The sequence below is a fragment of the Panthera tigris genome, chromosome D4 (genome assembly GCF_018350195.1).
Source record: "Panthera tigris isolate Pti1 chromosome D4, P.tigris_Pti1_mat1.1, whole genome shotgun sequence".
Lineage (NCBI taxonomy): Eukaryota > Metazoa > Chordata > Mammalia > Carnivora > Felidae > Panthera > Panthera tigris.
The window spans coordinates 85,298,815-85,311,251 of NC_056672.1; the positions used below are offsets into that span (position 1 = coordinate 85,298,815).

General features: G+C 46.0%; 1 protein-coding gene across 4 annotated transcripts in view; it reads left to right on the plus strand.

The window, feature by feature from the left end:
- GARNL3 (GTPase activating Rap/RanGAP domain like 3) overlaps positions 1-12,437 on the plus strand; it is a 149,304-nt gene that overhangs the window by 85,172 nt on the left and 51,695 nt on the right. For 3 of the 4 annotated variants that reach the window (XM_042965070.1, XM_042965071.1, XM_007094420.3), the window contains exons 7-9: positions 3,412-3,476; positions 6,331-6,394; positions 9,719-9,745. In XM_042965070.1, coding sequence (XP_042821004.1) covers positions 3,412-3,476; positions 6,331-6,394; positions 9,719-9,745 — 156 coding nt within the window. Of the gene's footprint in view, positions 1-3,411; positions 3,477-5,130; positions 5,329-6,330; positions 6,395-9,718; positions 9,746-12,437 lie in introns of those variants that run through there. The other variant, XM_042965072.1, reaches the window with a different exon arrangement.

Here is a 12,437-nt window from a genome sequence, read left to right on the forward strand (position 1 = left end):
TCTCCTCACCGGGGAAGGTTGCCAGGTACTGGGAGGGAGGAGCAGGTACAGGGGGGGGAGTTTTGCTTATTCTAATGACTGAAGATGTCGTCTGTACTGCATTGTAAATTGTGACAAACACTCTGAAGGAAACAAAGGCAGAATTGATACGGGAGACCGACTTTAGATCAGACAGCCAAGGAAAACCTTTCCGAGGAGGTGACATTTAAAGAGACCTACGGGAGGGAAGGGAACGAGCCACATAAATGGTAGGGGGAAGGGGCAGGCGGGGAGCATTCCAGAAAGAGAACAACAAAGACAAGACAAAGGAGTAGCTCTGGGGACTCGTCTGGGCAGAAGGCAATGAGGAGGGAGTCAGACCCCAAGACCCCTGTGAAGGCAGTGGGGCTGGCCTAATGAGTTTACCCCCTCTACTGAGAAGTGCCAGTGCCTTGTCCAGAGCCTCTAGTCTGGACCCTGGGTTGTTGCCAGGGCAGGGCAAGTGCTTGCTAACATCTCCGAGTGGCGGTGCTGAAGGAAAGTGAGGGACTGAGAAACCAGAGCAGAGCCTGGCAAAATGGGTCAGTTGTGAAGCCCCTCTGAGCCCCAAACTAGTGCCGGAGGCTGCAGGAGATGCACAGAAGCACGTGCCTCTGCACCCCCTCTCCCCTTCCACGAGCCCACATTTTGTTCTCAAACAGAGCTGAGACCGTCCTGTTGATCTCCGCTGTATTTCTTCTAAACACAAAGAAAAGGCTTAAAAAAACAACTCATACTTACCGTACAGATTTCATCTGTACGAGACAATGCAGCTAGTAAAAAGAAGAGACTCCAAGTCCACTTACTCAGGGATGACCACCACAACACCCTTCTAGACACCTGTTCACACACACCTGCCACCTACAGGGAGTGACGTCCGACGCGCCCTTCCGTATCCTTGCAGCGATCGCTTGGTGTTGCCTGTACGTGTACTCGACGCTGACTGTGTGTCTGTTGGTCCCACCGGAACACAGAGAACCAGAAGGTGTTTTTTGTTGTGGGAAACCACTGTGGAAAGCTACAACAGGGAGAAGATGAGGGAGGAAGAGCTTTTACCAGTTTGTGGTGAAGAAAAATACAAACCCACCATCCCATGAGCCCGGGCTTCCGCATCCACGTAGGCAGCTTATGCAGGTGCTACAGTCAGCCAGGCAGGAGCTGGATCCTCTCCTCTTCCATACGTTCCCCCCTCAGGCTGCCCTGGACTTCTCTTTAAAGCTGCATTTTGGTGAGAAGGAAAAGTAGCTAAGGTAGGGGAGGAGCAAGAAGGTCAGACTCAAGACCCTCTTCTAGAAGGGTTGGCATCCTGTACAGGTGACCGCAGTGTGAGGTAGGCCGGGGCTGGCCACAAAAGCAAGGCCACCAAAATAACTCAGATTTCAGTGGGTGGGTTATGTGGAATTTGAAAATGCCTATTCCCATCATAATACTCGTCTGTATCCGAAATCTCCTAAAATCTCTGTAACATAAACTGCATTGCTCGATTGAGAACCCGTGAGAAGGGCTTTGCCTCATGCAACTTCTGATGGTTAGCTGGAAAGACACACTCCTCCCCAGCCCTGGTTCTCTGGGGTCATGGGTGTGAATGTTGAGTTTACTGAAAAAGGTCACGGGCTCGACAAGGTTGAGGAAGTCCATCCCGACGCCAGTGTTCAGGCCTTGGACTGATGAGTTTGGCAGGTACGTCTCGAAACACAAGGAAAATCCTATTTCCTTCCTTGCCTGTTTCCTACAAGAAATGCTCTTACCCTTTGTGCTGCCAATTTTATTAGTCAAAGTTAGAAAGAAAGTTTTATGTGTGTACTACATCGTATTCCCTTTTGCCAAATGTGTAGTGTAAATCCTTTGTGGATTACAAATCTGTATCGTATCTTTTTTGAAAATTATTATTTTTTAAAAATATGGGCACCTGGGTGGTTCAGTCGATTTAAGCATCTGACTCTTGATTTCGACTCAGGTCATTATCTTGTGGTTCCATGGGTTCGGGGCCTGCACTGGGCTCTGTGCTGACAGTGTGGAGCCTGTTTGCAATTCTGTCTCCCTGTCTCTCTGCCTCTCCTCTGTGCGCTCGCTCGCTCGCTCGCTCTCTCTCAAAAATAAATAAACTTTTTTTTGTTCTTTAAAATAATAAATAAACAAAATGTTTATCTTTGAGAGAGTGCAAGTAGGGGAGGGGCAGAGAGACGGGAAGACAGAGGATCCAAAGCGGGTTCAGTGCTGATAGCAGTGAACCCGATGTGGGGCTCAAACTCGTGAACCATGAGATCATGACCTGAGCTGAAGTCAGATGCTCAACCACCTAAGACACTCAGGCACCACTCTTTTTTGGGAGATTATAAAGTGAGCGGCCTTCATCTATTCTGGGTGGTTTGGACGTGGGACTGAACCATTCAGGCAACCTTTCATTCGTTCGCTTTCACGCAAAAAATATTTATTGAGTGCATTCGAGCAGTTAGTCACAGCGGGTATCATTTAGAGAGGAAGAAACAGAGTTTAAATAGTAAGCACAGAGGGGTGCCTGGCTGGCCTGGAGGGTAGAGCACACAACTCTTTGATCTCAGAGTCCTGAGTTCAAGCCCCACGTTGAGCATGGTGCCTACTTTAAAAAACACATAGTTAGCAACGTGAATGGAACTGGAGAGTGTTATGCTGAGTGAAATAAGTCATACAGAGGAAGACAGATACCATATGTTTTCACTCTTATGTGGATCCTGAGAAACTTAACAGAAACCCATGGGGGAGGGGAAGAAAGAAAAAAAAGAGGTTAGAGTGGAAGAGAGCCAAAGCATAAGAGACTCTTAAAAACTGAGAACAAACTGAGGGCTGATGGGGGGTGGGAGGGAGGGGAGGGTGGGTGATGGGCATTGAGGAGGGCACCTGTTGGGATGAGCACTGGGTGTTGTATGGAAACCAATATGACAATAAATTTCATATGAAAAAATAATAAAATAAAAAATATATAGTAAACACAGAAAAATATAGAAGTGCATATTATGAAACCCTCTCTGAAAGATTCGAGCGATTTCTAGTTCCAAAAGCCTTTGACTTGGAGGTATTACATTCAGGTCCCATTGACACGTGGACACTGTTTTCTTCTCATTGTCTTGGAGGCTGATCTGACTCTTGGCTCGGAGACTAGACCCCCTTCTCATCTCAGTCACGTGGCTCATCTGAGCACCACACTAACACACCCATCAGTCCGTATGTTGAAGAGTAATGCTTAACTCCGCACGTGTCGGGCTAGGGGGATGGTGGAAGACGTTGTCAAGCCTGAGCAAGCTTTTCTCCACCACAGAATGTGTTTATTCATATATTCTTTTAAATGGCCAGGTGAGGCTCTTTCAGAGATGGAAATCGCCAAATCCTCACTGATCTGGTGTTTTGACTTTCCAGGGTACCCAGAAAATATGCCTTCCGTACAGTCCCACAAAAACTCTCTCTGTGAAGTCCATCTTAAGGTGAGTACTCATGAATAGAAACCCAACACCAGGAGCCTTTATAAGTATTCTGCTCCTGCGATCATCTGATGTTACTTTTCTACTTTCTGGAGCCTTGACCACATAGCAGACATTGTGCCAAGCATCTGACTTGCATTACCTCCTGCATGTCAGCGTCTTCACAGCAAGTCCGTAGGATGGGTGCCGCGATCCTCCCCACTGTGCGGCGGAAGAAATGGAAGCTCAGAGAAAGCCAAGATCACACAGCGAGTGTGTGGTGAAAATTGAGCTCCCCTCTTACGCATCTCCAAACTGCCTGCGTGGCTGCCTTCTTTTTTTCTTGCATGCGTGCAGATACTTTGGTTTCATAAACAAAATCAAGAAATATTTTTCCTCTCATTTTCCTGCTTTGAAACAGAAACTCATATGTCAGCAAATGCTTCTCAGGGAAGAATGTCCTTATTCTTTGCAAAGAGACCGTTAAATGAATGGAACATCCAGCTGCTCTGTGCTCGGCTGGGGCTCTGCCCCCACCTCTCCACCCCACCTCGTGTCACCCCTCCCCCCCCCCATACCGGATGGCAGACACCCCTAGGAATGCCACCACTCAGGTGCTACCTGTTGCCCTGTCACCATCCGAGAGGTTACGAGAGGTTACATTGTAGGTTACATTGTAGTAACGGTAGCTTCTTAGGCACAGCGCTAAATGCTCTACAGACATTCTCTTAGAAAGTCTTTGAATTTTTAATGTTTATGTATTTTTGAAAGAGAGAGTGTGAGCTGGGGAGAGGCAGAGAGAGAATGGAGACACAGAATGCGAAGCAGGCTCCAGGCTCTGAGCTCTCAGCACAAAGCCCAACGCAGGGCTCGAACTCATAAACTGTGAGATCATGACCTGAGCCAAAGTCTGACGCTTAACCGACTGAGCCACCCAGGCACCCCTCTTAGAAAGTCTTTAGACCACCTCCACAGAGTAGATCTGTTATCACCTACACTCCACCAAGGAAGGATCACAGCTTCCGAGAAGTGAAGGGATTGGACAGAGATCTCACAGCTGGTAAACCACAGAGCTGGGATTTAAACCCAGGTCCCGTTATTCCCAGGCTTGGGCCTTTAGCCACTAAAGCCCGTGTTATGTGAATATAAATGCTTATCCCAGGGTCCTGTGGTTTACTCTCTGTTCATCGGCAGCTAGGTGGTGGGAAGAGATCGTGTTCTCAGTGTCCCGGCCACAATGCACACTTGCCAGAAACATCTCTTAATTGAAGGGACAGTCTTGACTCCGTTAGTTAGGGACCGCATCTGGCTGATGAAGGGCACTGAGTTCAGAAGTAAAAATGTTCATATCTCATTTTCAAGCTTGATTTGCTCTTCAAATCGCAGGCCGCCTCCTTTCTGCTCTAGGCTTTCTGACTTTTCTCCTGAGCAGTCTGAAGCCTGAGCTATGAAAGCATCAGTGGAGAGGTTAACATTTTTATCAAGCACAGAAATACCTTGCTGCGTCTAAGGAGCTATAAATCTTAACCGGCTTTGAGAGGAACACTTAGAATTACACTGGCTTCCGATTTCTGTGACTTTTTTTTTTCTGTGACTTTTTTTTACTCCAGCTTCTTTATATTTAAGGACAAGTTTCATTTAGTCATGACCTCATTTAGTCCTGTGAGTAGGGCCTCTGCTTCTCAGCCCACCGCTCTGTAGCCAGAGCACAGAGGAAACATTTCAGCCAGGAAACACTTTTTTTTTTTAAAGACGTGGAAGAGCAAAACGTCTCCAGTTGCTGCCGATAGAAGAAAAGACTTTATCTTTATTTGTTACCACCATGAACTTGAAAACTTTTTAAAAGGAAATGAAACCGTGAATACTGTGGAGTCAGGTAAGTCTGGGTTCAGATCTTGGCTCTGCTCCTTACTAGCTTTGTCATCCTAGTTCAATTTCCTCACCTTTAAAATGGGGATAGAAGAGTACTCGCCTCGTAGAGACAAAATGAGATCATCCACGTAAAGCATTTAGCGGGGTGCCCGGCATATAGTAAGTACTCCATAAAGATCAGCTATTATTATGTTTGCCTTTCACTTACAAATACGGGACTCCTAGATGAAAGGGGCCTCGGGGGTTGGGGAGTTCAACTCCCTGTTTTATTTAATTAATTAATTAATTAATTAATTAAATGTTTATTTTTGAGAGTGACAGAGACAGAATGCGAGTGGGTTAGGGGCAGAGAGAGAGGGAGACACAGACTCCGAAGCAGGCTCCAGGCTCTGAGCTGTCAGCACAGAGCCTGACACGGGGCTCAAACTCACAAGCTGTGAGATCATGACCGGAGCCGAAGTCAGACGCTCGACCGACTGAGCCACCCAGGCGCCCCTCAACTCCCTGTTTTAACGTCTGGAGGAACTTAGGCCCAAGGAGGTTGGCATTGCTTTTCAAAGTAAAACATGAAAGAACGAGCTTGTTAAAGGGGGCCTTTTTGCCCTGAGTGGCAGAAGAATGGCCAGAGGAAGAAAGAAATGCCCAGTGGGCTTCATTACATTTCATTTTATCATTAATTGCTACGGAAATGTCAATGAATCGCTTTTTTAATAAATAAAAGTAAGAATCTTGAAGGTTAGGTTGCCCAAAATATGCTCCTGATTGCTCCCCTCCTCTCTTACTAGATGAGTGTCACTAAGGGGCAGTTCTATAAGGAAAGTACAGTGCCGTGTTTGGTTACCCTCATGCATTCATTCATTGAGCACCCTGTGTGATCATTGATTTCCTGTGTGCCAGGCCCTCAAGGGAGTCCAGCTGTGATTTTCTAGGAGCTAGTACGTAGTTTCTCTGAAGCCCTGTGACTTGCGCCACCACTCTACGGCTCATTCTCTCCGTTCTATTTCAGTGCCATGAATCTGGACAAATTTGAGAAAGGCCCCAGAGAAATTTTTCATCCCGAGATCCAAAAGGTAACACAAGTTTTTTGCTTCATAATGGTGTATGTTTGATCACAATGTTAGATTAGAACGGACAGATCATCGGTGATTCTTGGCCTAGGATACGAGCATAAGCAGAATCACCTATGAGGCTTTGAAAAATAATCATAAAGAACCTCGCAGCTGAGATTCTGATTTGTCAAGTGGGGGTGGGAATCTGCATTTTTCACAAGTCCCATGAATGATTCTGAGGCATAGCCACAACTGAGAACCGCTGAACTAATATGGTCCTTGATCCATGAACCAAAAGGGTGTATGTTCAGAAGGACCTTACTGGGTTAAAAGCCAGTCTTTTTACTGAGTGATGTAGAATGTACGGAACGTGAGATTTTTGTTAAGTAGCAGAACACAAAATGTGTTTATTGAACTCTAACTCCAATAGAACACCATAGACGATAGAAGGTATCCAGAATCCATCCTGTTTTCTCAAGACTTACTGTTAAGGGAAAGCAGTCTGCCTTGGGAGAAAAAATTTCAGACTCATAATCTAGTAAAGGACCATCAGAAAAATGTCAGCCAAACTTCTGTCTTGTCTCAATTAATTTAGCTTTGAAATTCTCCCCTTGAAACTTAGGAATGCAGCCATCACATAGTGCCGGCTGTGTGTCAAAGCTGAGCTTAAAGGGACTGTGTACGCCAAGGCCGGTGACAGGGAAGAGGCTGGAGAGTCAGGCTGGAATCCTAGCTAGGAGGCAGTGGAGAGCCTGTGGAATCTTTAAGTAGAGAAACATCGTGCTTAGTCCTCTTTTCAGGGAAATAATTCAGATGTTATGGGGAGGAGAGAGGGGAGCGTGAGTAGTCTTTGCTTGCATACCTTCAAAATAGTTAGCTTTTAAAATAAACTTATTGGGGGCACCTGGGTGGCTCAGTTGGTCAAGTGTCCGACTTTGGCTCAGGTCACGATCTCACAGTTCGTGGGTCTAAGTCCTATGTCGGACTCTGTGCTGACACCTCAGAGCCTGGACCTTGCTTCAGATTCTGTGTCTTCTTCTCTCTCTACCCCTCCCCTGCTCATGCTCTCTCTCTGTCTCTCAAAAACACATAAAAGTTTAAAAAAATTTTTAATTAAAAAATAAATAAAATAGGGGCGCCTGGATGGCGCAGTCGGTTGAGCGTCCGACTTCAGCCAGGTCACGATCTCGCTGTCCGTGAGTTCGAGCCCCGCGTCAGGCTCTGGGCTGATGGCTCGGAGCCTGGAGCCTGTTTCCGATTCTGTGTCTCCCTCTCTCTCTGCCCCTCCCCCGTTCATGCTCTGTCTCTCTCTGTCCCAAAAATAAATAAAAAACGTTGAAAAAAAAATTAAAAAAAAAAAATAGTCCTGAAATATAAAAATAAATAAATAAATAAATAAATAAATAAATAAAATAAAATAAACATTGGCTCTCAGCTTACCCCAAATACATAAAGTTGTGAATTCCCCATATCTTCTGTTTTAATTTTTAAGACAGTATTTGTACACTAACTCAACTCCAGAAGGAACTGAGGCCAAAATGGGTGTATTCGGTTAAACTTGAAGCAACTTAAAGCTATGCAGTGCTTAAAACTAATTCTTTATATCAGATTTTCAAACAACTGGGAATTATTAATATGCTACCATCAATGTGCCTTTATTCTTTCATCTGTACAGGCTATCATACTCTTTTTTTTTTTTTTAGGTAAGGGATTTTTTTTAATATTTTATTTATAATTAAAAAAAATTTTTTTAACATTTATTTATTTTTGAGAGAGAGAGAGTACAAGCAGGGAAGGGGGAGAGAGAAAGGGAGACGTGGAATCTATAGCAGGCTCCAGGCTCTGAGCTGTCAGCACAGAGCCCGACACGGGGCTCGAACTCACAGACCGCGAGATCATGACCTGCACCAAAGTCATATGCTTACTAACTGACTAAGCCACCCAGGCGCCCCTTTTTTAGAATTTTTTTAAATATTTATTTGTGAGAGACAGCATGAGCAGGGGAGGGGCAGAGAGAGAGGGGGAGAGAGAGAGAATCCCAAGCAAGCTCTGCACTTGTCCAACACAGGGCTCGATCTCATGAACCACGAGATCATGACCTAAACCAAAATCAAAGAGTCAGATGTTCAACCAACTGAGCCACCCAGGTACATTTGAGTCAGATGTTCAACTGACTGAGCTACCCAGGTACCCCTAATGTTTATTTATTTTGAGAGAGAGAGGGGGGGGGGGGAGGGAGGGAGGGAGGAAGAAAGAGAGGCAGCGCATGCATGGGAGGGGGGCAGAGAGAGAGAGGGAGAGGATCCCAAGCAGGCTCCACCCTGTCAGCACAGCACTCAGTCTGACCTGGGGCTCGATCCCATGGTTCATGAGATTATGACCTGGGCCAAAATCAAGAGTCAGACACTCAACCAACTGAGCCACCCGGGCGCCCCCAGGTTATCAATATTCTTAATCCTTTCCTTCTTGGAGCCTGGATAGGACCCCCAGACACAGGGCCCCAAATCCACGGAGCCCATGGGATGCTTCTATCAGCACCTTGCCGCTGAGCAGATATCCTCAACAGACTTCATCTCTGCTCAGTCATCCCTGTCTGACTTCCCCCTTCCAGCAAAATCAAAGAGGACAAGATAACAAAATACGGAAGCCTTCTGCCTATTTATATCATAACTCTGTGCCTGTTTTTCACCAAACAAAAGACACCTTCAGCTTCCCCGACATCTGCGTTTTGACTTTCTTTCCCTTAACAGGGGGCCACCCACGCGCCCTCCTCCACTCCGGGTGTGTGAGTGTGCACCTGTGTGTGCCCCTCGGTAGTGGTGGTTTCACAGCTGCCACCGTCTCCTGTAGATGTACCTGAAGAAGCCTTAACCAACAGGCGTTAGGGAGAAGAGAAGGAAAGCGGTCTTGGATCCAAAAAGTAAACCAAAAACAAACCGATCGCATTATGAAAAAGGCATCTTTCCACCAAGCAGGAAGGTGGCTGATGCTATTTAAAAATGTTACTCGCCTTTTTCTGGCTGCTATACTATATAGTTACATTTATCTTGGCTAAAATCTTCTAGAAGCCATGTGTGATAAGCTAGCTTTAAATAGATGGAGAAACCCGGGTGTCTGTGTGTTTCTGCCCACTGCGACACAGTCTTTTGTTCCCAGATAGCTGTGCTATCGTGTGACTTTCCTAGATGGCCAGGTATTTTACAAAAATCTGCACAACTAAATTTGAATTTTTTAAGCACTTCTAGGTGAGGAAATGCTGTAAACTGAAGCTTGGCTTTCACAGGAAGTCAAAATAAAATCGTTACTGTGAAGCATGGACCTAACTTTCAAATTTTTGTTTGACAGGACTTGCTGGTTCTTGAAGAACAAGAGGTAAGTAATTTTATGAGAAATTTGTTCCTGCTGTGTTCTGCCTCACCCTTCACCATGACCATGACCTTTTCTTTCAGTCAAACCTCTCTACGTGGATTTGCTTGGTGAGCAGATTATTAGCATGGAAAGACTTTCCTGACATTTTTTTCCAAGGTACATTTCAGAATTTCCTGTGCAGCCAGCCATAAAGACATGAAAGGAAGCTACTTAAATCCGCTCGGAAATATTCAAATTTTACCCTTGTAATCAGGGCGAGTAATGAGGTTTTAATTTTCATGAAGTCAAAGGGTGTTAGTGCTTGACTAGCACACTTAATTTACCGACATCATATTTATTCGCACATTTCCATTCCCTGTTGCCCCACTTTAAAAATTTTTTTTAATGTTTATTTATTTTTGAGACGGAGACAGAGCATGAACGAGGGAGGGTCAGAGAGACAGGGAGACACAGAGTCCGAAGCAGGCTCCAGGCTCTGAGCTGTCGGCACAGAGCCCGACGCAGGGCTCGAACTCACAGACTGTGAGATCATGACCTGAGCTGAAGTCGGACGCTTAACTGACTGAGCCACCCAGGTGCCTGTTGCCCCACTTTTAAAAAAAATGTCCTGGGGTTTCTAAGTACATCACTAACATAGGGATATAATCAAAACGTTGTCAATAGGCAACTGAGTAGTTCAATTATAATTTTTGCGTACCGTGCCTGTCAGTAAATGACCGTAGCATTCGGCCAGTTGCTCAGGCCACACTTGGAAAAGCCCTTAACACCTCTCTTTCCCTCTCACCCCAAATCTAATCCTTCAGCACATCCTATGACGATTTCTTCAACATATATCCCAAATTTGAACATTTCTCAAACTTTCCACCACGATGCTCTCATCCCTTGAACCACCCCCACCGTCTCTCACCTGCACTGTGCAGAACCTCCGGCTTTCAGCTTCCACTCTCTTCTCTTTCTCGTCTGGCATCATCCAAATGGTCCTTTTAAACGTCAAGCCAGGTCATCCCTACGTTGCAGGGTCTCATGGCTTTCCATCCCTCTCCAAGTAAAGCCCCGAGTCCTCCCCGGCCTCCTGGGGCCTGCCTGACCCAGCCCTGCTACTTCTCTGGGCCTCTCCACACTAACCACGTGTACTTGCTTACTCCTCATCTGCCCTGGGAGAGCCCACCCCCTAGGATGCCCCTCCCCAGATGTCCTCAGGGCCACACCCTTTCCTTGATTAGAGTCTCTGCTTGGAGAGGCTGTCCTTGCTCACCCTCTAAAATAGCACACCCTGCCTCTTACCCTCTGCCCTACAAGCTGCTCTGTGTTTCTTCTGGACACTCCTATTTTCATTTGCACGCTTTGTACCACTAGAATGTAAGCAGCATGAGAGCTGGGTGGAACTTAATCAATTTGTTCACTGTCTTATCCCCAGATCCTAGAGCAGTGGAGAGAGGGCACAGAGTAAATATCTGTTGCTTGAATAAGTAGATTATGTATTGATTAAATGAATTGTGAGAAACAATGATGCCATTGAGAAGAATGAGGTAGGGGCGTCTGGGTGGCTCAACCATCTGGGCTGGTTGAGCGTCCGACTCTTGATTTCAGCTCAGGTCATGATCCCGGGGTTGTGGGATCTCATGAGCCCCATGTCGGGCTTGGCACTGAGCACAGAGCCTATTTGAAGTTCCCTCTCTCCCTCCCTCCCTCCCTCCCTCCCTCCCTCCCTCCCTCCCTCTATTCCTCTCTCCCTCCCTCTATCCCTTTCCCCCACACTTGATCTCTCTCTCTCAAATTAAAAAAGAAAAGAATGAGGTAGATCTTTATTTCCTGGCCTGGAAAGTTTTCCATGATATAATGTTTACTGAGGGGAAAAGAAAGCAATTCACAGAGCAATTCCTGTTTATTTTTTAAGTTTATTTATTTTGAGAGAGCACACCAATGGGTGAGGGTCAGAGAGAGAGAAGGAGAGAGAGAGAATTCCAAGCAGGGCTCCACGCTGTCAGCACAGAGCCCAATGTGGGGTTCAAACTCCCGAACTGTGAGATATGACCTAAACTGAAATCAAGACCGACTGAGCCACCCAGGCACCCCAATTCCAGTTGTTTTTATAAGCAAAGATTTATATGTGTATTCATTCATTTGCTCATTCATTGATTCAACAAGTATTTACTGAGCTCTTCCTGTGTGTGTACCCTGTACTATTTGAGGCACTGGGGATACATCGGCAAGCAAGACAAGGCCCCTTCATGGAGCTTACGATCTGGTGGGATAAGACAAAGTGCCCAAGTAAGCAGACATAAACGTGGCAATGTGGCTAGCCCTGAGGGCTGTGGGGAAAAGAAAACAAAGTGGGCGGTGCAGGAAGGAGCAGGTTTTTTATGTTGAACAGCGTAGGTTTCTCTGAGCCAGTGACATCTCAGGGGATTCCTGTGAACACGTCGATGTACGTGCAAAGTCGCTGAGATAATGCGGCCCAGGTTGTTGTAACTCCCAGGAGGACTTTGTGCAGGACGGTGGGGGTGTAGGATGGGCTGCTGCAGAGCACCAGCACACAGACGCCCACATTTTTATCTGTATGTTATCCACGTACAAGTCATGCCTGTGGCTGCAGTTGGTAGAAGGCAAGAAATGAAAGTAATAGACATTTCTGGCAAACATTCAAAAATTACAGAAATGCACAAAACTCGAAAGTACCGCCTAAAATCAGAGA